Source organism: Myotis daubentonii, chromosome 9 (assembly GCF_963259705.1).
Source record: "Myotis daubentonii chromosome 9, mMyoDau2.1, whole genome shotgun sequence".
In the NCBI taxonomy this organism is placed as follows: domain Eukaryota; kingdom Metazoa; phylum Chordata; class Mammalia; order Chiroptera; family Vespertilionidae; genus Myotis; species Myotis daubentonii.
Genome location: NC_081848.1, coordinates 52,374,616 through 52,398,144, shown reverse-complemented (window position 1 = coordinate 52,398,144; position 23,529 = coordinate 52,374,616). Strand labels below are relative to the sequence as shown.

The 23,529-nt window shown below is 42.7% G+C and overlaps 1 protein-coding gene across 3 annotated transcripts in view; it reads right to left on the bottom strand.

Moving 5' to 3' along the window:
• SPON1 (spondin 1) overlaps window positions 1–23,529 on the bottom strand; it is a 258,257-nt gene that overhangs the window by 216,783 nt on the left and 17,945 nt on the right. For all 3 annotated transcript variants that reach the window (XM_059708972.1, XM_059708971.1, XM_059708973.1), the window contains exon 2: window positions 19,302–19,408. In XM_059708972.1, the coding sequence (XP_059564955.1) occupies window positions 19,302–19,408 (107 nt within the window). The remainder of the gene's footprint in view (window positions 1–19,301; window positions 19,409–23,529) is intronic.

The window sequence follows — 23,529 nt, the reverse complement described above, 5'->3', positions numbered from 1 at the left end:
GACAAATACTTCCTAACAGATAGATACATAATGCTCAACTTAGCCTAATACTCTACCTTATGGTGCCAACCCACTCAGAACTATGTACAATGCTAATAACAACAACAACAACAACAAATATTCATTAAGTACCTGTTATGAGCTAAGACCTGTTCTAATCTATAATAATAAAGGCATTATGTTAATTAGACTGGACGACCTTCTGAAGGAAGCCAGGGCTGCGAGGGAAGCCTGGGTCCTGGGTGCCAGAGGGAAGCCGGTGCCAGCAGCTGGGGGAAGGAAGGCCTACTCTTGCACAAATTTTCTGCATCAGGCCTCTAGTATATATATAAAATTTAAACATCACTGTAACTCTGTAAGGTTAATGTTAAAGAGCTATTAGTATCCTCATTTTATTAATAAGGAAACCTTATTAACTTGCCTAAGGTCATACATCTCCTAAGTGGCCAACCTATGATTCAAGCTAGGACAGTATGGCTTCAGGGATCCTATGCCCAAATATGATGTCAGCCTGCTTCTCAGCTGCCTGGACGACTAAAGAGACCTTGAATTTAACAGGTCCCAAATGGGGCCCATCCTCTTCTTCCCTAATAAACGGACTCCTCCTTCATACTCCCCCTCTTGATCATAGCTCCTTGGACCTGTGCTTCTCTCTTCTCCCCCACATCCAATCAGTTCCCACATGCTGACAGTTCTGCCTTCTGAACACATCCCGAACGATTCCGCTGTCCCAGCTCCCAGCGAACGCTTAATGAATGCTGGCTGCTGTTACCAGGCTCCTTGTGATTGAGCTGCTCCTGCTGTCTTGGCTTTCACCATCCCAAACCTTCCAGCCCATGGACTCGCCTGACCTACTGCAAGCAGAGTTTTGGTGAAGGTCTTCTGAAGCGAAGAAGAGTTTGACACCCCAAAATATGCCTTTTGAGATATTGATTTTAAGATGGTTATTTTTAAATAACAAAAGACTCAGGAAAAACCTTTGAGCTTCCGCCTTAACTGCCTAAAAGGAGTTTGGATAGAGCATCTGTTCCAGGAAGGGAGATATCATCATAGATAGCTATAGTTTATTATAAACTAGTGTGTGAGAGGGAGGAACCTAGCAAGGTTCATTTGTCCCAAATCCTCTCTATGCCCCATTGTTAAAGATGGCCCAGCAAACATTCATTTACCAAACATTTGCTTTTGCATTTCCATGTAAATTGCCTTCCTGCCTTTTGAAGTCCAAAACTACACCCCTCACCCGCTTTCTTCTTTCTCTAGGATGGTATCTAAACCTCAACTGCCCAATGCCTCCTGGGTCTCCTGCTGTTATGGAACCCCTGAATGTACATCTGTAATAAATTGTGGACATTTTCTCCTGTTCATCTGTCTCATGTTAATTTGATTATTAGCCCAGCCGGAAGAACTTAGAAAGGTGGGAGGAAAAGTATTTCTTGTGCCCCCACATTTCCATTCGAGTGTCTAATTTTGTAAATATGTGGAAGGCAGCATGGCCCCATGAGATATGCTTGGCTCTGCCACTTCTTGGCTTGGTATCTTAGGAAAGTTGCTCAACCTCAGATTCTTTATCTGTAAAATCTGGATAAGAACCCAGTTCTGTCTCCCTCACGGGGCTGTCATGGAGTTAAAATGAGAGTGAATATGAACATGGGTTATACATGCTAAGTTCTCTAGAAATGTAGATGCGTTTTGCAAAAGGATCAGCCCATAGTCAATCCAGGGGAAAAAGGAGAGAGGTTTTATTCACAGGTCACTAAACAAAATTAGTGCAAATTAAGCAACATTTAAAGTCCCTCAGTTAATGTTTAATCTAGAAACAATGATATTATTTAAGAGAACACATTGACACTGATTTTTTAAGTCATTTTATTTGGTTCTCCCTATTTACTAAATAAGTGAGATTTGTTGTTGTTGTCATTGAGTTTTACTATTTTCATTTGTGGCCTCATTGGTGTTCAACTCACTGAAAATGTTTTAAAGAAACAATGTCATTATTTCGGGGCTTTGGATCCAGTTATACTTGGCTTGTCAGTCTCAACTTGAAAAGTGGTTTGTAATATTTTCATTAATAATTAATACTTCTGGAGAGTAAAACTGAATTTCTCATCTGAACATAGGAAAATGCAACATGTTCCGGGAGGGCCACTGCCAATGAAAATGGGCCTGACACCAGCACCGAAACCTACAAAAATCTCCCTCAACACCAGCAATCCCCGGGCACCTGTGAAGGAGGTCTGAAGGTTGCTTTGCAAAGTTGCAATGCCCTGTGTCCACTCTGGAAGCAAAAGTCTGCTGACTTGCTGTCAGCTGCTGCACAGTGCACACAGGTCTCACTGGCTACAGGCAGCCCCTGGCATTTGGCGAGTGAGCATTCTTGGTCACACAAGTGTCGCCTGAATTTAAGTAAAACAACACACAGACATGGCACATCACCTTCTGTGGAGATGAAAGCAAATGTTTGAGTCAACACCAAGCTGTCTTTCTTTCCTATTGTCAGTCCCCAAAGCACTACTAAAATGATCATTTAAAAATCCTGTTTAAAAAAGATTAATTTTTTATTAAACCAGAAATGAGCTATCTTAAATTCTTTTTGAACAAGATTGGGTATATTTCTTTTTTAATGTGGATATAAAAACATAACAGAAAAAGAAAACACGTTACTCTGAGAACTTACTTTAAAGCACCCATTGGCACTCAATATGTGAACAGTGTGTTCGTTTGCCTACTAATCAAATTTAGAGAAAATATGACCAATGTCATAATTACATGGGCCCTTTCCCAAATAAATGAGTGAATAACTTGACTTATTCTTACATAAGCAACAGACAGGAAGAATAGTGCCTGAACTGCTATCAGAGCCCCTCTCCTTCATTTCTTTCCCCTTCCTTGCCAACAAATGTAAAAAGAATCATCCCAAGATTTTATGACTCCAGGGGCTAACTCCTCAACTGCCCAGCCTTCTGTGGCCATCTGTACTTGACCTGTGAGAAGAGAGACAGTGGCCTGACACTTGAGATCCCTCCTGGAGACCTGGCAGTGTGGAGACTTCTCCAGCCTGCTATGGACAATTCGCTTAAGGCAATGAAGTGAATGGCGACCCAGGGCCTGCATATTTCCCAAGAGGTGTTCCTCCGACCCTGCACCCCTGACTCACTGCACCTGGGCAGCATGACGTGCTCCACTCCTAGCAAGAGCTGTTGCTAAGCCAACGTGGCTGCACAGTGGGATAGTTCCAATATTCTTCTGTTCGTTGGCTGTTGAGACACAAAGTCTTTATAATTGAGCTTAAATGTATCCATAGTTATGTGTCCATCAACCAAGTCTAAGAAACATCAATTCACAAATTACCAAAAACTTTAAGCATATTCACACCCCTTACTCTAAAAATTCCATTTCTGGGAAACCATTTTAATGAATTAATCTAAAATGTAAGAAAAGCTTTGCTGGTCAAAAATTTTTTCCCTAGTAATTATAATAGTGAAGTAATCTTTGAGCTATACCTCATTAGGGAAAGGTTAAGTGGACTTTTTTTTTTTTGGCCTATTAAATATGATGTACACGAGAATTCTGCTTCTTTTTAAAATTTATTCTCTGGGTGGATATACTAGCACAAGTGAATGTGTGTGTACACACATATACATGTAAAAATGTATTTTGATTTGTAATAAAAAAGAGATAAAAACAATGTATATGGGCAATTAATAGTAACATTCATAAAATGAAAAAATATAAATTTCAAGTACTTATATATCATTGCTTTACAACGAGCATGTGCTATTTTTATAATTAAGTTAATACTTTTAAAAGCTTTTTAAAAAGCCCAAAGTCACAAATCTATGTGAGTGGAGGAAGGGCTCTAACCCGGTCCCTAGGAAATGTTCCCTAGGTTTTGTGTCCCTCGATTTACAATTATAGACATGGCAGGTGTTCCTTCTTCTACTCCCAAAGACAAGGCATGAACTTGCAAATGTCTGGTGCTGGGGCTTCCCGCCATCTCCCCATGCACCTTGTCAACCAGCGTATCCTTCTCCCTCACTGCGACCGGACACAGCATCCGACCCCTCTCCTCCCAAACTCCAGATGGTCTCCACCAATGGGTCAGAACCAACATACAAGACAAAACCCGCCGTAGTTTCTTGAATCTTAGATGCCATTGAGCGTGAGAGGCAGCGATGATATAGTAACAGTTTCTCTGGGGAGAAGGAATCTTACATTTCACGTGTATAGCAGTTGTAAGGGGCATTCTGACTACAGTGTTCAACATGGGCATTTTAGAATCTGTGGCAGCCTGTGTGTTTTTTTTCCCACTCTTGGCGTTCTGTGCTGGCTGACATCTCACTTACTATTAAGAAGTCATAGCACAGACATAAGTCACCGGGCTGGGCCCACTCAGTTCGCTGAGCAAGAGCCTTCTGGGACTGCCTGGATCTGCTTCCCAGCCTGCACGTTATTCTGCAGAAGAAGCAAGAACCTAGGTTCAGGCTGGAGCAAACTGATTTAGTAACATGTGTGAAATTCCATTTGGAGGATGGGGTTGCTGTTAGAAACAGACTCAGAGGGAGAAGATGTAAGAAATACCAGACTAACCGTCATTGGGGACCATTCTGTGCAGGGACAAGCCTCGCCGCTCCAAAAAGGCAGAATGTATAACTAGACATATTGAATATTTAATAACTAAGGAAGGGGACATCAAACATAGCCATCCTTTTGTTCAACAAACACTTATTAATTAACTACCAAGAGCTAAAATTTGTGCTGGGCCCTGGAGATTCCAAGATTAAAACATTGCCCAGCTGGTGTGGCTCAGGGGTTGAGCATTGATGAATGAACCAGAAGAGCACGGTTCCATTCTGGGTGAGGGCAGATCCCTGGTTAGCTGGCTTGATCCCCAGTAGGGGGCATGCAGGAGGCAGCCAGTCAATGATTCTCTCATCATCGATGTTTCTATCTCTCTCTCCCTCCCCCTCCTCTCTGAAATATATATATGACATGCTTTGTCTTCAAGGTGCCTGTGGTCTAGAAGACTGAGGTAAAGAAGTGCCGATAAAAGGGAAATTCACTTGAACCAAGGACACTGGAAGCCTAAGGAGGGTGTGGCTTCTACTGGAGGCTGGGGTGGTGGAGGGGGAATGGGAGAGGCTTCACGGAGGAAGTGACCTTGAGTTGAGTCTCAAAGAGGAGTGAGCCTTTGCCAGGCCAACCAAAGGATGGGTTCCCTGTACCTGCTTAGAAGACTGCAGCATGTGGAGGATGCTCTTATGGAAAAAGCCTCTTTCCCTTGCACACAGGATCAACGTGGCCTGCACGTCTCCACAGTGAGACAATGCTTGGCACTGCTAAGTTGCTCTATGAGGAAGCAGGTGTCAGCCTGGTTCCCAGATGTATCTCACCAGGGTCCAGAGCTGACCCACATGTGAGGTCGCGGGAAACATTGCCGTGGCATGGCATCAATCTCTTCACCCGGGTCCGGTGGCTCAGGGTGAAATGCCAGGGTGGGTGTTGGAACTGAAGGTGCCTGTCAGCAGGCTGGGTCTTCTTGGACTGCAATCATGGTTGGCATGAGGAGGCTTTGCAGCAGTGTGTGGTCAGGTACAGGAGCTGGGAGCACTGAGTGTTGGGCCTCTGGAAGACTGTCTAGCAAGTCCTGAGCATGATTCAGCAAGTCAAGAATTTGACTCAAGGTCAAATCTGGCTCAAGGTAAAGAGGGAAGAAGCTCCCACCTGTGGCCTATTAGGCCTCCATGACCTGACCCTCAACCGCTAAGGCAGTTGGAGGTACCTCATCATCCTACAATCATCTCCTGTTTACTGGCCAGACTCTGCTGAGCACTTTCCAGGCATTATATTGCTGCCTCACACCTCACACCCTCAGTAGAGTTAAGGGCTCTTTCTTTGGAGCGTCTTTATTTTTTGATATTTCAATGAAACTTTATTTATGGGCATTTAAATTCAAATTTTATGTAATGCTCAAGTCCTGAAAACTCTTTTTTTAAGACATTAAAAAATGTAAAAATCATTTTTAGCTCTTAAGTCCTACCAAAACAGGTGATGGGCCAGATTTGGCTCGGCACTAATTTGCCAACCCCTGACCTAGAGGATGGGCTTTAAGAAAGATAGTTGAATTCAAACCCTTACAAAGGAGCCAAGAGGACTGAGATCTGCCCCTGGGACTGCAGGTGCTCCTCACATTCAGCTGCCCTGAATTTGAGTCACATTCTATGCATAATATTGGTCCTGGTGTTTCTTAATTAGAGAATGTAATTCATTCTTAAGGGCTCCCAATTAAAGAAAGAAAATGGTTTGTTACAAGGAACATCAGGATTTCTTAAGGTTGAGATCCTATTAGAATGCCATTATAAAGGATGTTCTTTTCCCTGGCTGGAGGTCAGTTGCATTTGCAATAGACTGAAACTCTGAAAGATAACAGTAACAAGTTCTCAAACCCAGACAGGTAGGCTAGAGCAGGGTGAGACAGTGAGGTTTAGAGGAAAGAGCATAGGCAAAGGACATGAATCCTACTGAATACTGCATCTAAGAGAAAGATCTTCACACCTGACTTGCCTGCCTCAGGGAGTTTGGGTAGCTGTGAACAGATGCACAGCAATCTATTGAGAAACAGGTCCACATTGAGAACAGTGTGACCATGTTTCCCCACACACGTTCATGTACACACACACACGTGCACACACACGCAAACACATTTTGCTCACATAGGTTACCTGCTTGGCCTATGTCAACAGGAGCCTTTTTCCCCCTCAGAAGTCTAAACCTTCCCTCTTCTCCCCAGCCCCTCCTTCCTCTTCATCTGGTCTTACCTTTTGCTTCAGGTGCCCCTCAAACTCTTTATTCTCATCCATCTCCACACTTACTTCTATCCATAGCCATCTTCACATATGTGTCTCTTCCTTTCTAAAATGAGCTCCCAGTCTACTCTTAATCCATCCCCCTCTCATCTCCAGATGTTAATCCTCTTGTATCTCCAATCTTTCCTGTCTACCATGGTTTCACCAACCGTCAAAGTCTAAATAACCAGCCTGAACTCTGTCTTGAGCTCCCAACCTAAATTTTCCAACTAGATAATCTGCTGGGCTTTCTAACATTTCAAAACTGAGTTTTGCACCAAAATCTCTCCTCTTCCTGTCTCTGACCTAAGCCCCAGTGTTATACCATTATCCATTTATTCCTGCAATACTTATTTATTAAGCATCTCTGTCAGACAACATGCTAAGCACGAGGAATATAATGGCTCCCATTTCCATCTGGTGGGAAAGACGGCCTTTATCAAACAGTCATCAAATGAGAACACAATTATAGCTGGGGAATTTTCTACAGAGGAAATATATGTGTGCAATGAGAGCATATAAGAGCAAATAAGGAAAGCTTTTCCAAGGAAGCAACTTTGTAACAAAGAGGCTAAGATCTGAAGACTGAGTCAGCCGTGGGTAGGAAAAGATGGGCTGAATGTTCCAAATAATGAAAAACCATTGATTTACAAAGGCCCTGGGGAAGGGGGTAACTTGGAATATTCACAGAAGACCAGTGTGTATAGAGCCTAGGAAGCAAGGGGGTGATGATATGAGAAGAGATATAAGTGGGGACCAGACCTTTAAGCTTCTTAAGAAATTTTGTCTTCTTCGAAATTAATAATAAATTGATTACCTTCAACAAACATTTCATGAGCACCAGACACTTATCTAGATGCTAGGGACACAGGGAATACAGTGGAGAATGAAACGAAATCCTGATCCCATGGAGCTGATGTACTGGTCATACAGGCCACTGAAGGGTGCTCAGCAGAACCTCTGTGACGTGGCAAAAGTGGGTACAGGCAGGTGACTGTGATGGTCCAGGGGTACATGACAATAGGCTGGTCTAAAACTAGGCTGAGAAGGAAAAAAGCCGATGAATAAGAAAGATCTTTAGGGGGCACAATCAATAGGACTTGGTGATGGATTGGTCGGGAGATGGAGTTTCTGTTTATTGTGGGATTTTGTTATTGTCATCATTTTAAGAGATTCATGAAGGAAGAGTTATAAAACTTGAGCTGAAGGGAAAGATCTAATGGAGAGGAAAAGACTGACTCTATGAAAAGGAGAAGGGGTTAATGGCCATTGAACTTACAGAGAAGGTAGGATGGAGCGGTATCCAGAGCCCAAGTGGAGGATTTGGCCTTAGGAGGAGAGATTACTCATATTCCATTATTTTCGTAGCAGGGATGGTGAGAAAAGATGCAGATAGTTTATTAACTTGATACAAACACATTTGGTTAGATCTGGTCCAGGAATTTCCTTTTTTTAATTTTCCCATAGAGAAAGAGACATGGTCACTTGATGAGAGAGATGTAGAAAAAAGTAGAGAAAGGTGAGAAATTAGAGAAAATCAGGGTTAAGGAAGAGGGATGGAGAACCTTCCATAGTAATTTAGTCAGATTGCCAGGCAGGTTGAGGGCCCTCTAAGATCAGGGATCCTAAATGGATGTGTGTGGTAGGTAGAAAATGTCCCCCAAAATATATTCACTTCATAATCCTCAGAACCTGTGAATATAACTTTATATAGCAAAGTATATATCTAATTTAAGGATCTTGAGAAGACACATTTATCCTGGATTATTTAGAGGGGAGAGATTAAATGCAATCACATGTATCCATAAAAGAGAGATTCAGAAGTAGTTTTGAGAGAGAGAAACAGGAGAAGGCAATGTGAAGATGGAGAGAATGGAATTATGTGGCGACAAGCCCAAGACATATGGCAGCCACCAAACTGGAAGAGGCGAGGAATAAATTCTCCCCTAGAGCCCCTGGAAGGAGTGTGGTCCTGGTGACAGCTTGATTTTGGCTCAGTGAAACTGATTTTAGACTTCTGGACTTCAGAACTGTGAGAAAATAAGTTTCCATTGTTTTAAGCCACCAAGTTTGTGGTAATTTGTTACAGCAGCTCTAGGGAACTAAGAGAATGTCTGTCTACCAATCTGCACTGCTGTATGATTTTCTCCAAGTATAGAGCTCAGGTACAAGCACAAAATGGTTATGTTGCCACTAAAATGAAATTGATATTTGGACAAAATCCTATACGAGGATCCAGAAAGACATCTGTACAAGTACTGATAGCTCTGGAAAGAGGCCAAGAGGTGTGTGTGAGCATGTGTGTGTCCTCATATGGGTACATGCGAAGAAGCCCTGGATGTGCCCTGACTTTGGGAAGGCAAGGGACTGAGAGTGGGGCCTTGTCTATATCAGAGAGTCATTGTCATTTGACTCTCAAAAAGAACAACGTTGGTCCTAGCCAGTTTGGCTCAGTGGATAGAGTGTCGGCCTGTAGACTAAAGGGTCCGAGGTTTGACTCTGGTCAAGGGTACATATCTCGGTTTTAGGCTCCTGCCTGGCCCAAGCCCTGGTGGAGGCTCGTGCAGGAAGCAAACCAATCAATGTGTTTCTCTCTGTCTTTCTCTCTCTCTTTCACTCTCTCTAAAAATCAATGGAAAAATATCCTCAGGTGAGGATTAAATTTTTTTTAAAAAAAGAACAACTTGTTTTAGGGCTGAATTTAAAAAGGCATTCCTAAGAAACTGACAGCTACTTATTAAATGCCTACTATGTGCAGGCACTGTGAGAGTGCCGAACAAAGCAATGTTCCTATTCTCGTGGAGTTGACATTGCAGTGAGGGGAAATTATTTACAGGCCAGCAAGCATAGACCAGGTGAGGTCGTGATAAGTCAAATGAAGAAAACTAAAGCAAGATAAATGGGATTAAGAGTGATGGGGGTATTGTTTTCTAAAACATGGTCAGAAATGGACTATTTGACAAAAGTTATGTTTGAGCAGAAACCTGAAAGAAGTGAGGGAGTGAGACTTATGGATGCGTGGAGGAAAAGCATCTGGGTAAAGGGAAGGGAAACACAAAATCCTTGATTCAGTGGCTCAGCTGAGGATACAGGCTCCTTTGATCTGCAGATGACATCAGGCTGTGAGGACCGTGATTAACTGTGTTGGATAAAAGATGCCAAATCTAGAAGAATTTTGAAATACTAGAGAGATGGGCCTTGTTGAATAATCAATGGATCAGAGCAACAGTCTAAGGTCTTGAACTTTATTCCAAGAAGGTAATTGCACAAGAATGAAATATACAAGCTGTGGTTTAGTAACCAGATGGTAGATGGATGAGAATTCCTTCCTACCAACACTCTGGCCTTCCCCGAAACGAAGGACTACAGGACATCAAGTATCAGCTAGGGGTCAACTGGAGGGACAGTTTTGTGTGCAGGGGCGAAAACAAGACAAAGTAACATGGCAAAGGTTTTACATTCTCTCTAAAAGTAAGCTCTGAGTCAGGCTCCTACTCAAACTCCTACTTGCTCAAGTGCAATGGAATATGATATAATAATATACATCAAGGGCCTAAAAACTATTTGATCCAGAAATTTAAGTCTCTGTATCATAAAAATGATCCAAAATATAGAAACACAATGTCCATAAGGGCAGAGATTTTTGTCTTGTCACAGCTATATTCTCACAGTCTAGAACATGTCTTGCACATAGTAGGCTTAATAAATATTTGTTTACTCAATACCTAAGTGGATAAAAAGTTCTCTTTATAAAAATGTACTTTGCTAAATTATTTATAATATTTAAAAATTTACCTAAATATCCTACAATAGTTTTGTATAAGTAAACTATGATCCACTCACTCTTTGTATTTAACTCCAATTTCAAAAGCAAACATGGTGGCTTCAGTGTAAAAGCAGAATTAAGATCTATTTCATAAAATAGTTAGATATGGAATGGAGGCTCACTGTTCATTTTAAAGATGAGGGATTGCAAGGCCGCACACTGACTTATTGGCATTTTTAAGCTACTTAATACATAGGTGGTAGTTCTTTGGGGCAGTAAAAATTATAGATTGTCTGCTAAGCAATTCTATCATGTATTTGAAAATGATTCCCAGGCATTTAGAAAAGTAGATGTGGAAACAATGCTAGTTCCCATGCAAGAAAGCATGAGGTCAAATAATGCCAGCGAACAAGTGGGTAGGGCCAGAAATTCCAGCAACAGTCATCCATCAATTTGGAAAATATTTATCAACTGGCCAGTGTGCCAAGCCCTGGTGAGACTGTGGGAATACAGAGATGTCTGCGGCCCAGATTTCTGCCTCTTTGCAGAATCTTGTAGGGTGAGAGGGATTTAACACATCAGGGTCACACAGTAAGTGAAAAACTACGGCAAAGGGATGTGTCTGTGTTTGAGAGCTCAGAGATGGGGCAGGGGCTCTGATTCTGAATTGAATGACAGTAAGACATGAGTGTCAGGAAGCCCAGAGGAGATAATATTTAAGGGGCTGAGACCTGGAGGAGGAAGGATCTGTGAGAAGACAAATCTGGTGTGATCCTGGGAATGACTCAGAAAGGATTTCAGGGCACCAAGAAGTCGATATGTCTGTCTCTCCCACACGACTGCCCCTGCAGCTACAAAAGATGTTCAATAGAGAAAATGATGTAGATTTTTTATTGATTTTTAGAGTGAGAAGAAGGGTGAGGGGGAGAAAGAGAGAAATATGGATGTGAGAGTGAAACACTGATCAGCTGCCTCCTGCATGCCCCCTATGGCGGATCGAGCCCACAAAATTAAAAATAATTTTATGGTTAGGGGTCATCACAACATGAGGAACTGTATTAAAGGGTCGCGGCATTAGGAAGGTTGAGAACCACTCTAATTAGAAAAGAGGATCAGAGTGATTATTTCCATCCAATATGACTAGAACCATGACAGAGATAAGCACAGGATAGCACTGGGCCCCAGGGGAGGGTACCTCGCACAGACAGGAAAAGGTAATTAGACTCTCCTACATGCCCTTGACCAGAAATGAATCTGGGACCCTTCAGTCTGCAGGCCAACGCTCTATCCACTGAGCCAAATCAGTCAGGGCTTTTCTCCTCTCTTCTTTTTCCCTAGAAGAAGGAAAGGAGAAAGGCAGAGGGTTTTGAATCTGTACCAAAAGGAGGGAAAAAGAACTACATGGACACAGAGCAGTCCAAGTAAGACCCCACAGGCTTGAGAAAGTGTACAAGTTGGGGAATTATGATGTGTTCCAACCATAAAGTGAAAGAAAGGATGGAAGGAGATGAGGTTGGAGAAAGGGGTCCCAGGCTGTCCTCACATGGAAGTCATTACAAAGCCTCTCTTTCCCACACTCCCTCCTCACTCTCTTTCTCCCTTTCACCAGGTTCATCTATTTGCTTTAAAATAACCCCTCAATTGAAAATTGAAAACAATTCAGGAAGGAAGACTTGCAACATAAATGGCATCTGTGAATGCTCTGGAAATGTATCCCGTTATATACATCATTCTTTTTGAGGTTGTTTTATCTTCCTTCTAAAGAACCCTGACTGGTTTGGCTCAATGGATAGAGCGTTGGCCTATGGACTGAAGGGTCCCAGGTTTGATTCTGGTCAGATTCCGGTTTAGAGGAGAGGGGGAGGAGAGGGGGAGGAGAGGGGGAGGGGGAAGGGCAGGGGAGGGGGAGGGGAGGAGGAGAAGAGGGGGAGGAGAGGGGGAGGAGAGGGGGAGGGGAGGGGAGGGGGAAGGGACGGGGAGGAGAGGGGGAGGAGAGGGGGAGGAGAGGGGGAGGAGAGGGGGAGGAGAGGGGTCCTGTCTCATGGATGATGCATTCTAAACTTACTTACAGGCAACTTAAAATCCTGGTATTGTTAGTTTAATATTTGCCCACAAATCCTAATCTCTCTTCTTGTACCATTTATCACCTCCCAGAGAGGCCATCCTGATCACCCCATCTGAAATTTGGTTCTAGGTAGGTGACTTTCTTGGCTCCCCCATTGGCTTTCATCTTGCTAGATTTGGTCCATCAAGTTCACCTGTCCAAATCCTGTGGTGCCCAGTTCTGATATGGAAATATATGTTCCCCTTCACATCAGTGAGTGTGGCTACCATAATGGAGGGCTCCTATTCAAGTTGTTGAAAAGAGTGCTGAGTAAAAAATTTTTTGGAGGGGTAGGGTGTAGAAATCACCTTTATAATACACATCAACAACATAAAAATGTGCAGATCCTTTTCATTTTTAATTACACTTCTGGGAATGTATTCTAGCAAATGATACCAACAAAAGAAAAAAGGTTTTATATAAGTACTGTTTTTACTCCACTATCTACAATAGTGAAAGGCAGATAAAAAAAATACTAATATCTTGTAAGGTGCATGATTAAGCTTAGGTGACTGTAACAAGAACAGTTTTCTTATAAACTAAGAATTCTTAAGAATAGGCTTGCAATAATAGCATTTTAGTTTTTGAAGAGTGTGTCAAAAATTCTTTTAGCTTATCACATGGCTCAGAATCCATTAAATGCTAATAACTAGTTATTGTTAATGAAGAGATAATGAAAATAGTTCAGAAACAGGTGATTAAAAATATGAAATAATTAGCTATTAAAAATACTTGTTTGTATGGTATTGATAAGGGATCTTCGGCTAACAGCCCTTTATAATGAGTCTTTCTTCCTTTGATTGGCAGACTGCAACCTAAACTAGCTGATGCATATAGGCCTCCAATTGAAACTAAATAAAGCAATAGTACTATATAATAGCAGCTTAAAATTCTGTCCATAAATATTTGAGTGTCTATTCTGTGCAAGGCACAGTTCCAACAGCAAACAGGACAGATAAAAATCCCTGCTTCGCCCTGACTGGTTTGGCTCAGTGCATAGAGCGCCAGCCTGCGGACTGAAGGGTCCCGGGTTCGATTCCGGTCAAGGGCATGTCCCTTGGTTGCAGGCACACCCCCAGTAGGAGGTGTGCAGGAGGCAGCTGATCCATGTTTCTCTCCCATCAATGTTTCTAACTCTCTATCCCTCTCCCTTCCTCTCTGTAAAAAATTCAATAAAATATAATTTTTTAAAAAAATCCCTGCTTCATGGAGCTTATAGTATAAGGGAAGGGGGCAGGAAATACTCAAGTCAACCCGTAGAATAGATAGCATGTCAGGTGACAATAAAAGCAATGGAAAAAAATTAAGTGGGGAAGAAGCATAGGGAATATAGCTCAGGGGTGGAATGGAGGAGGGATGATGTTTCAAATTGGGTGCGCAGGATGGCCTCCCTGGGAAAGGGACATCTGAGCAGAGGCCTGAAGGACACAGGACAGTGAGCCAGGCAGTCGGCTGGGCCGTGAGCATTCCAGGGAGCAATTCCCTTTCAGCAATAGAATACTAAAGGATGGGTGGGTTACTTTTGTACAGGCAGCTCAGCCCTGCATTCCTTGTCACTTTCAATTAACCATGAGGATACCCAACCAGCTCATCAAAGAGAGATTCCTATGTCTCTCCCGTCCGGCAGCCAGAGACAGATCTCCCAGCCGGTGCCAACACTGGCACGCTGTACCCTGCGTGCTAAGCAGAGAAGGCAGCCCCAGCTCTTCTCGTGGGCCCTCTGCCCAGTGGTGAGAGTTGTAACCCTCACCTTTTTGTGCCCAGCAGCTCCAGTCCCCCACTGAGTGTAAAGGCGCTTTAACGTTCACTTGTGTTGTCTCTGTACTGGGTGAGTCTGGATGCTCCGTGTAAGGGCTGACTCATTCAGAAGCAAAATCACCCGTTCTTAGAGTCACTTTTAGAATTAAGAATGTAAACTTTAACTAAATTTAAAGGGTATTATAATTTTGTTGTTGATGTTAAGTCTTCAAAGCTGTCAGATTTAGAGTGAGGATGTTAACAAAGCAGGGTATCTAAATATTTGTGTGTGTTTTTTGTTTTTTTTTTAAAATATATTTTATTGATTTTTTACAGAGAGGAAGGGAGAGAGACAGAGAGTCAGAAACATCGGTGAGAGAGAAACACCGATCAGCTGCCTTCTGCACATCTCCTACTGGGGATGTGCCCGCAACCCAGGTACATGCCCTTGACCGGAATCGAACCTGGGACCTTTCAGTCCGCAGGCTCTATCCACTGAGCCAAACCGGTTTCGGCTAAATATTTGTTAATGTATATATTTTTAAAACTACAATGGCCTTTGTCATTTCTGATTATCTCCTCATGTCCCAGCTGATGACTTGCTGTCTTTCTACCATACCTGTTGGTCACAGTGGTCATTTCAGGTCCAGTGACAAGGAGAACACTGTATGCTCCATGAGGGCAACTACATCTGTTTTTCTCGGCATCATATCCCTAGTGCCAACCTCAGTGCCTGGGATGTAGGAGACAATCAATGCTGATGAATAAATGAATGACTTCAGATGACAGCTCTGGCACAGAGAGAAAATACTTCTATGCTAGAGTGGGAGGGCCAACCACAGAGACCAGCATGTCTGAAGCAGGGGTGGTAGGACAGAGGCATGAGCTGTGATGTGTCACCCTCTAACGTCTGAGAAGATGGGAACCCAAGTGGAGTATGCGTTTAATACACAAGGTAGGGCAGAGTGGGGTGGTGACGTGAGAGACAATCACTGGCACAGTGTTTGCTCCCTTCTCCCCTTAGAAACTCAGTTTCATCATCTGGAAAATGGGGATAACAATGCTAGCCTCACATTGCTGCAAGAATTAAGTAGGAAAATGTATATAAAGCCCTTGGCACAGAAACTACCTCCATAAAAAGTCATAGCATACCCTTGTGTTTTCACCCAGCAAGTGCACATTGAGAGGCTGTGGACCCTGTGGTTGGAAACAGGGACCTGGACTGAGTAGGTTTGAATCCCAGCCTTGTCACTTCGAGCTGAATTGGTCTTAATTCCTCTGGGCCTCAGTTTCCTCATTTGTGAAAAGCAGGGCAATAATGCTTATCTCATAGTGTGGCTCTGAGAATGAAATCAATTAATAAGTGTAAAACACTTAGACCCACACCCGGCACACAAGCATTATTATTGTACGCTGGACATTTTTCATAGTTGTTTCCCACTTTGATCTCTTTAGGGCTGGTGGAAACAGTGAGAGGATGGATAGGAGCAGACAGATGTGCTGATGTGATGATGGAGGAGTTCATGTTGGATGGGCTGGATCCATGTCTCTTTTCAACACTGGTTCTCAAATTCTAGTGCATTGGTTTCCCCCTGAGGGCTTGTTAAAACACAGACTGAGGGGGCCCTACCCTCAAAGCTCCTGATTCAGTAGGTCTGGGATGGGTTTGAGATTCTGTATTTCTAACAAGTTCTCAGATGCTGCTGCTGTTCCTGGTCCAGAGACCACACTCTGAGAACCATTGAAATGTAATAAGAAAGGATGTCAGAAGTTCCAAGAGAAGGAAAAAGGAGGTATGCACAAAGAGATATGAGTTCTGAAAAAATTCCAAGTAGGACTGAATTACGGACACTGATTGGAAAAATAATCTGTTCATTTAGTCAGTCACCAAACATCTACTCACTGCCCATTGTGAGCAGGGTTCTGTATTCACCAGTCAGTTTCAAGGACCAAGATTTAACTGAGCAGAAACAACAGTGAAATTGGAGAGAAATATCAATCTATTGAATTAAAACAGAACAGCCTTAAAGAAAGAGAAGCCATGTCCCCACAGGCCTAACTCTACATCATGTAGCCATCTGGCCTAACTCAGGGATCATTTTTTTAAAAAATATGTTTTTATTGACTTTAGAGAGAGGGGTAGGAAGTGGGAAAGAGAGACAGAAACATCGATGAGAGAGACACATTGATCGGTTGCCTCCTGCATGTTCCCTACTGGGAATTGAGCCCACAACCAGGCATGTGCCCCCATCTGGAATCACACTGGGGACCTCTTGGTTCATGGATTGACACTCAACCACTGAGCAATGCCAGCCAGGCTCAGGCATCATTTTTTAAATTATGGCAGAATACACATAACATTAACTTGCCATTTTAAGTGTACAGTTCAGTGGCATTAAGTACAGTCATACTGTTGTGAACCATACCACCATTTATCTCCAGAACTTTTTTTCATCTTTTCAAACTGAAAATCCATACCTGTTCATCAATATATCCCTGTTTCCCCCTCTTCCACATATCCTGGCAACCACCATTCTACTTTCTTGTCTCTATGAATTTGACTATTCTAGGTACCTTATATAAGTGAAATCATACATTTTTGCCTTTTTGTGGCTTAACAAATATCTTCAGGGTTCATCCATGTTAAAGCATATGTCAGAATTTCTTTCTTTTTTAGGAATGAATGATATTCCACTGTATGTATATACCACATTTTGTTTATCCATTCATCCATCAATAGACATTTGGCTATTGTGAATAATGCTGCAATGAACATGGGTGTACAAATACCTGTTTGAGTCCTGCTTCCAATCCTTTTGGGCATATAACTCTAAGCATTATTTTAAAGCAGATAGAATTTGTTTGCATGAAGATTAAGATCACATGCCTCCATCCCACCCCCCACCTTTTCTTTTCTTAGAACTTTACCACTCCCAACACTCAGGTACCCAGATCTCTCAGCTGCCTGAATCTGATAATCATCCACCTCCAGGTAAATTAGCACAACAAGAACAAGGGAATATATTTGAATGCATTATGGGCTGAATGCATGCCCAAACCTTCCTTTTCTTGTAATGGAAAACTTAACTGACACTGTCCCAGCACACCTGTGCCAGAAATTTATGCAATATTCTATGCCTGTGCCAAAACCGGTTTGGCTCAGTGGATAGAGCGTCAGCCTGCGGACTGAAGGGTCCCAGGTTCGATTCCGGTCAATATTCTATGCCTGGCCAGCATGGCTCAGTGGTTGAGCATCAACCTATGAACCAGGAGGTCACGGTTCAATTCCAGTCAGGGCACATGCCCAGGTTGCAAGCTTCATCCCCACTGTGAGGCGTGCAGGAGGCAGCTGATCAATGATTTTCTCTCATCATTGGTATTTCTATCTCTCTCTCCCTTTCCCTTCCTCTCTGAAATCAATAGAAAATATATTTTAAAAATAATCTAAGGAAATGATTTAGTTTCTGGAATCAGACACCTGATAGAGGAATCTGGTCTTACTATTTACTAGCCGTTGAGGCAAACGATTTAATCTCTCTAGTTTCAATTTCCTGATCTATAAAGTAGGAATAAAACTAAGATAAGGCAAGCTAATTAAATTAAGATTAAACCAAGATAAAATAAAGCACATAACCGAGTGCCTGGCTTATGGTAAGTACCCAAATACATATATACCTTATATACATTTGTTAATACTGTTGTTAGTATTATTGTGGAGTAACTCCTTCAGATACATGCCAAGAAAGTTCCTGCCATCTAGGTATACAGAAGGACATTATAATGAACATGGACTTAACAGATCTACTAGGTCAGAAACCCCAAATCCTAAAAAATGGAAATTTTTTTAAATCACAGGATTCAAAATTACAACCTGGCCACAAGGGATTAAAACATATCTCTGAATGGGGAAAATATTTTGAGGCAGGGTCCTCTGTGAAGTCCACGTATTATACCACCATCCCCAGCAGCCAGCTATGGGTCTAAGGAATCTTCTGAGTTTGCAAATGCCAGTTAGAAATGGATTCCAGAACAATGGAAATTTGAGAGGCGTAATGGTTACCACAAATTTGGCCAGGCCCCCTCCTAGGATCGCCCAGTCCTTCTGGGACATGTTCTGACAACTTGCCGGCCTTTTATGAAGCCTCTGAGAAGGAATGATGTTCCTGCCACTTCCGTTAGCAGAATATTCCGCGGTGAAATATGACTCACTGTCAGGGCCCGCGCCTTTGCGATCCCCTTTCTTCTCCTGACCCACTTTCATCGTGCTGTGGCCTTTTGTACAAAGTCAGATGAAGCCTCTCCGGGAGGAGCTTGCTCTGCGAGGACTGACATTTAAAGACCATTTCCACCTCTTAAACTCACTCCTGTTCATTTAGCCAAGCAAAGCATGTTTAATTCTTTTAATCTTCCCCCATAAATCAATCCCGTCATTCCCTTAATAGTCCTTCTCCTGTGCTTTGAACTCCCTCCAGTCTGGCCATCCTAAGCTCTTGTTCCGTTTACACTTGAGAATTGCCAGTCACTCATGAAATGGCTGTGTAGGAAAAACAGCCGGGCCTGCCCAGGTTCCAAGCGCTCTCACCGAGCTGACTGTCTGCTGCCTAGAGGTACTGCGAGCCCAGAGAAAAGCCCTGCCTAGTGGCCCCCTTAAGGTAGATTTGAGGCATTTGCTGCCTACTCCATGATGGGTCTTTCAAGGAGACCTGGCCCACCTCGCCAATGGTCAAGGGAATTGCATGAGAAGCCACCTCAGACACCTACACCCCTCATTTTACTCAGGCCTCTCAGTTTGTCCACCTATCACTTGGCCTCTACCTACCAGGACCATGGATAAGCCCAGAAAGGATCTTACCTGGAAGGTGCCAGCATGGTCTTCTTCCTTATCACCCTCTCTGTGTTCTTTGAGGGCAATTAGTGTAAACCCTCTGAAGTAGGAGGGAGTAGCAGCTGAAAGTGTCACTGTGGAGAGAGAAGAAAACAGATTATAAGCACAGGAACCAACTGCCTTCTATTTGTGAAATGGATAGATGTGAGTTCTCCATCAGCATTCCAGACCTGTGGATTAGAGGGGCAGTGGACAGTGGGAAAGGCTTGTCCAGTTAAGTAGTGAACTCTCATTCTGTCCGCCCAGTTCCTTCTTACATTTCAATACTTGCTAAATGCCTGAATTGCTCTCTCACTTAGGAATTGTTGAACCAACCAAGACTGTGGTGAGCTCTCTCCCAGTAACCATGATTTGATAAAGATAGTCCCTGGTGAGCAACTCTAATCTTGACAGTTATCTAATGGTACACTTCCATTAGACTGACCCAGGGGAAATCTAGCTGCTCACAGCACATATTGACAGAGACTGTCTTGTGCTTTCCAAAACACATTTCCTTTCTCTTGTGGGCACTCGGCTAGACCACACAGTCAGCCTCCCTTGCAATTAGATGGAAATCATAGACAGGCATGATGCATGCTACCTCCAACCTGACACATACACATTTTCCATTTGATCCTCCACTCTTCTCTCCTGCCTCTGCCTGCCAAATGCAAGGGATATGGCCGAGGACTGGTGTCCCGGGAGAAGGAGAAGGAGCCACAACATAGAAAGAACCTGGGATTCTGAATAACCACAAAGAATCACTCACTGACCAGAGACAACCATATTGTATTTTGCATAAACTGGAAATAAACTTATATTATGGAGTTTTGTGATAGCAACTGGGGTTATGAATTTACATTATACTCTTCCTCTTCACATTTACCTAGAGAACTATGTTTTCATAAAAATCCTGTTCAAGTGTCTTCTCAGCAATGATAGTCAACCCTCCCTTTGTATACCCAATCTCCAGAGATGAAGATCTTTTACTATAATTTTTGTACTGAATTGAAATTCCCTTTTTACCTGCCTTCTCCACTGTACTGTCCATTAATGCTGGAGAGGGACTGGATTTTAATTATCTTTGTATCCCCAGCATTTAGCACAGAGCCTGGCATCTAATAGACACTCAATTAAAGTTTCTTGAAATTTATTTAAATCAAGGCTTAAATTACTTTACTGCCTGATCAAAGTGCTAAGATTCTGGTCTTTAAACATGGAATTATAGACTATTAGAGCCTCAAGCTACCCCAAGAATCATCCATTCCAGCCTTCCGACTTTACAAATAGGAACCAAAGACACAGAGGGGGCAACAACAGCTCCAAGGTAGTAAGACCACCTAGAGTTGCATATACTGAGTCTATTCATAGTATGGGTATCCCACAAGTGTTGATGACATAAAAAAATTATGATCAATTCATTTAAAATATAATATTTATGCAATTCTGATAAGCAACCCCCTGTTGGGGAGGGGCATTTAGTATTCCTCAAACTAGTTTCAGTCCTGAAAATGAAGCACCCCAAAACTCCCAAAACTAGAACCACCATCTTGGATAATGTTCAGTGATCCATGAGCAACCAACACAGTGACTCTCAGAGAACTTTGAAACACAACGATTGCAAATCTCATGCTGTGATTGGTCAGTTCATCCTGCAAAAAGTAAAGGAGCATTCTTATTGGCTACTGATGTCTATAAAAAGTCATATAGAAAGTAAGAAAGGAAGCATGTAGGGGGGAAGCACTATAAAGTACAGTAAGAACATTGTGGTGCTCAGCAGTGGCAAGCAGCCCCTGGATGATGGTTATGATGTCGGGAGAAAGCTGAGATCTCCGAGGAGCAGAGGGAATCCCCCAAAGCAGTCAGGCTATCTGAAGTGGAGTGGGGTGGTCTTAAAGGTCACAATGCTGGAGGAAGGGGAGCAGACAATAAAGGTGCACTGCCCAGATCCCCTCTAATTCCTTTTTACCACTTTAAAGTGCCCTTGACACTGATGTGTCTTTGCTTCTAGTGGCCAACACCTGTGACCCTCAGGTCACTGGAGCCTGCTCTGCCTAATATGAAAGTCCCACATCCTGCATCAGGAGAGACAGCTCTGAGGGGTACCCGTCACTTCAAAATGGCCCTCCAGAATCAGACTGGAACTCTCCTTCAGGACCGCCCCTGGGGTCACAGCCCGTCAGGGACTCTTCCCCCTCCATCTTGCTTCCCCTCTCCCTTATCAGTTTTTCCCTCTGAGCACTTCCTTAATAAGTCACCTATACCCAAATCCTCACCTGAGGGTTTGTGTTATGGATTAAATCGTATTCTCTAAAAATATATGTTGCAATTCTCCCCCCCCCCCCCCCCCCCGCCCCAACCTTCCCTCACCCCTGTGCTTGGAAATGTGACCTTATTTGGAAATAGCATCTTTGCAGGTGTATTTAGTTTAGAGATCATACTGGATTAGCTCTAAATCCAATATGCCTGGTGTCCTTAGAAGAGACCTGGAGACACACGGAAGAATGCCATGTAACAACAGAAGCAGAGACTGGAGTGATGCATCTACAAGCCAAGGAACAGCAAGGATTGTCTCCAGAAGCCAGGTGAACCATGGAAGAAATGCTCCCTCTGAGCCTCAAGAAGGGACCAACTCTGCTGACACCTTGGTTTCAGCGCTTAGCCTCTGGAAATGTGAGAGAACACATTTCTGTTTTTTTAAGCCTCTGGTTTGTGGTATCATGTGTGGCAGCCCTAGGAAATGAATACAGTACGCTTCTGGGGAAGCCAACCTGAGACAGATAGCCAACCCTTGCTTCACAGCCACTGGCTTCTGCATGAAGTTCACACTCCATAGATTAGCAGGCCTTTGGCCTCTATCACTCCAGCTTCACCAACCACATTCCCATCCCTCCTCCTCCCAACATTGCATTCCAGTCCTGGGACTCACTCACTGGCAGGTTCCTGGAAAGTCTTATCACTTCACCCTGCAGTATTTTTTCTCCACAAGCTCCTCATATGCCTGGAATGTTCCACTTCCTCCATTCCTAATAAACTTCTTCAAAAATCAGCTAAATTTTCACCTTTTGTGTGATGTGTCCTCTGATTTCCTCATCACAACCTGGGTGCTCTTTTTTCCTGGACCCTGTTAAGATTAAAAATACCTATACAATGGGCATAATAACGGAACTTACTTCAAAGTATCAGTGTGAAGCATAAATGAATTAATATCATGTTTGGCATGATTCCTAAAATTCCTTAAAATCATGTTTGGCAAAAAATAGGCACTTAATAAATATTAGCTCTTATTATTATCATCAGTGGTGAGATTATCCCATTAATTATATTTTGTGTGTGTTTTTCTTTAACCTATTTTCTAAATCCTTCAAAGATGAGAACCACATCTGAACTCAGCACCGTAATTGACACAGAGCTGATGTGTAATTAAACCTACTGAATTGCATTCATGGATTGGTAGACTCAGTGTTATGAAGATGTCAGATCTCCTCAAATTGATTTATAGATTTAGTACAATCTAATTAAAATCCCAGCATGTTTTTATGATATTGAGAAGCCAATTCTAAAACTTATATGCAAGTGCAAAGATCCAAGAATATCTAAGGAGATTGAGAAAGAACTAAAAAGTTGGAGGGTTTATACTGCCAGATATCAATATACATTTATAGAGATTAAGCCAGTGTACTAAAGCAAGGGAAACAATAGGCCGGATAAATAGTTTGGAGTCCAGAAAAGGTTTCACAAATAAACTTGATTTATGATAAAGGATGTACCTCAGAGCAGTGGGAGAAAGAAAATATGTTCAATACATGGTATAGGACAACTGAATAACCATTACTGAATGCCTTATAGTAATGAAAATGAACAAATTGTTGTACATACAGTATGGATAAATCTCACAAACATAATCTTGAGTGAAAGAAGATAAACACAAAAGAATATAAATAATATGATTACGCTTACATATCCTATATAAGAAAAGCCTAATATGCTAAGTGTCTGGTCGTCTGGTCATCCATTTAACCAATCAAAGCATAATATGCTAATGATATGCTAAGGCCACTCAACCACTCGCTATGATGTGCACTGATCACCAGGGGGCAGACGCTCTGACCCATAGGTTAGCTTGCTGCTGGGGTCTGGCCATTCGGGACTGAGCGAGATGGGCCGGACACATCCTGGACACGCGCAGTTTCTCCCTGGCTGGTAAACCTCCCAC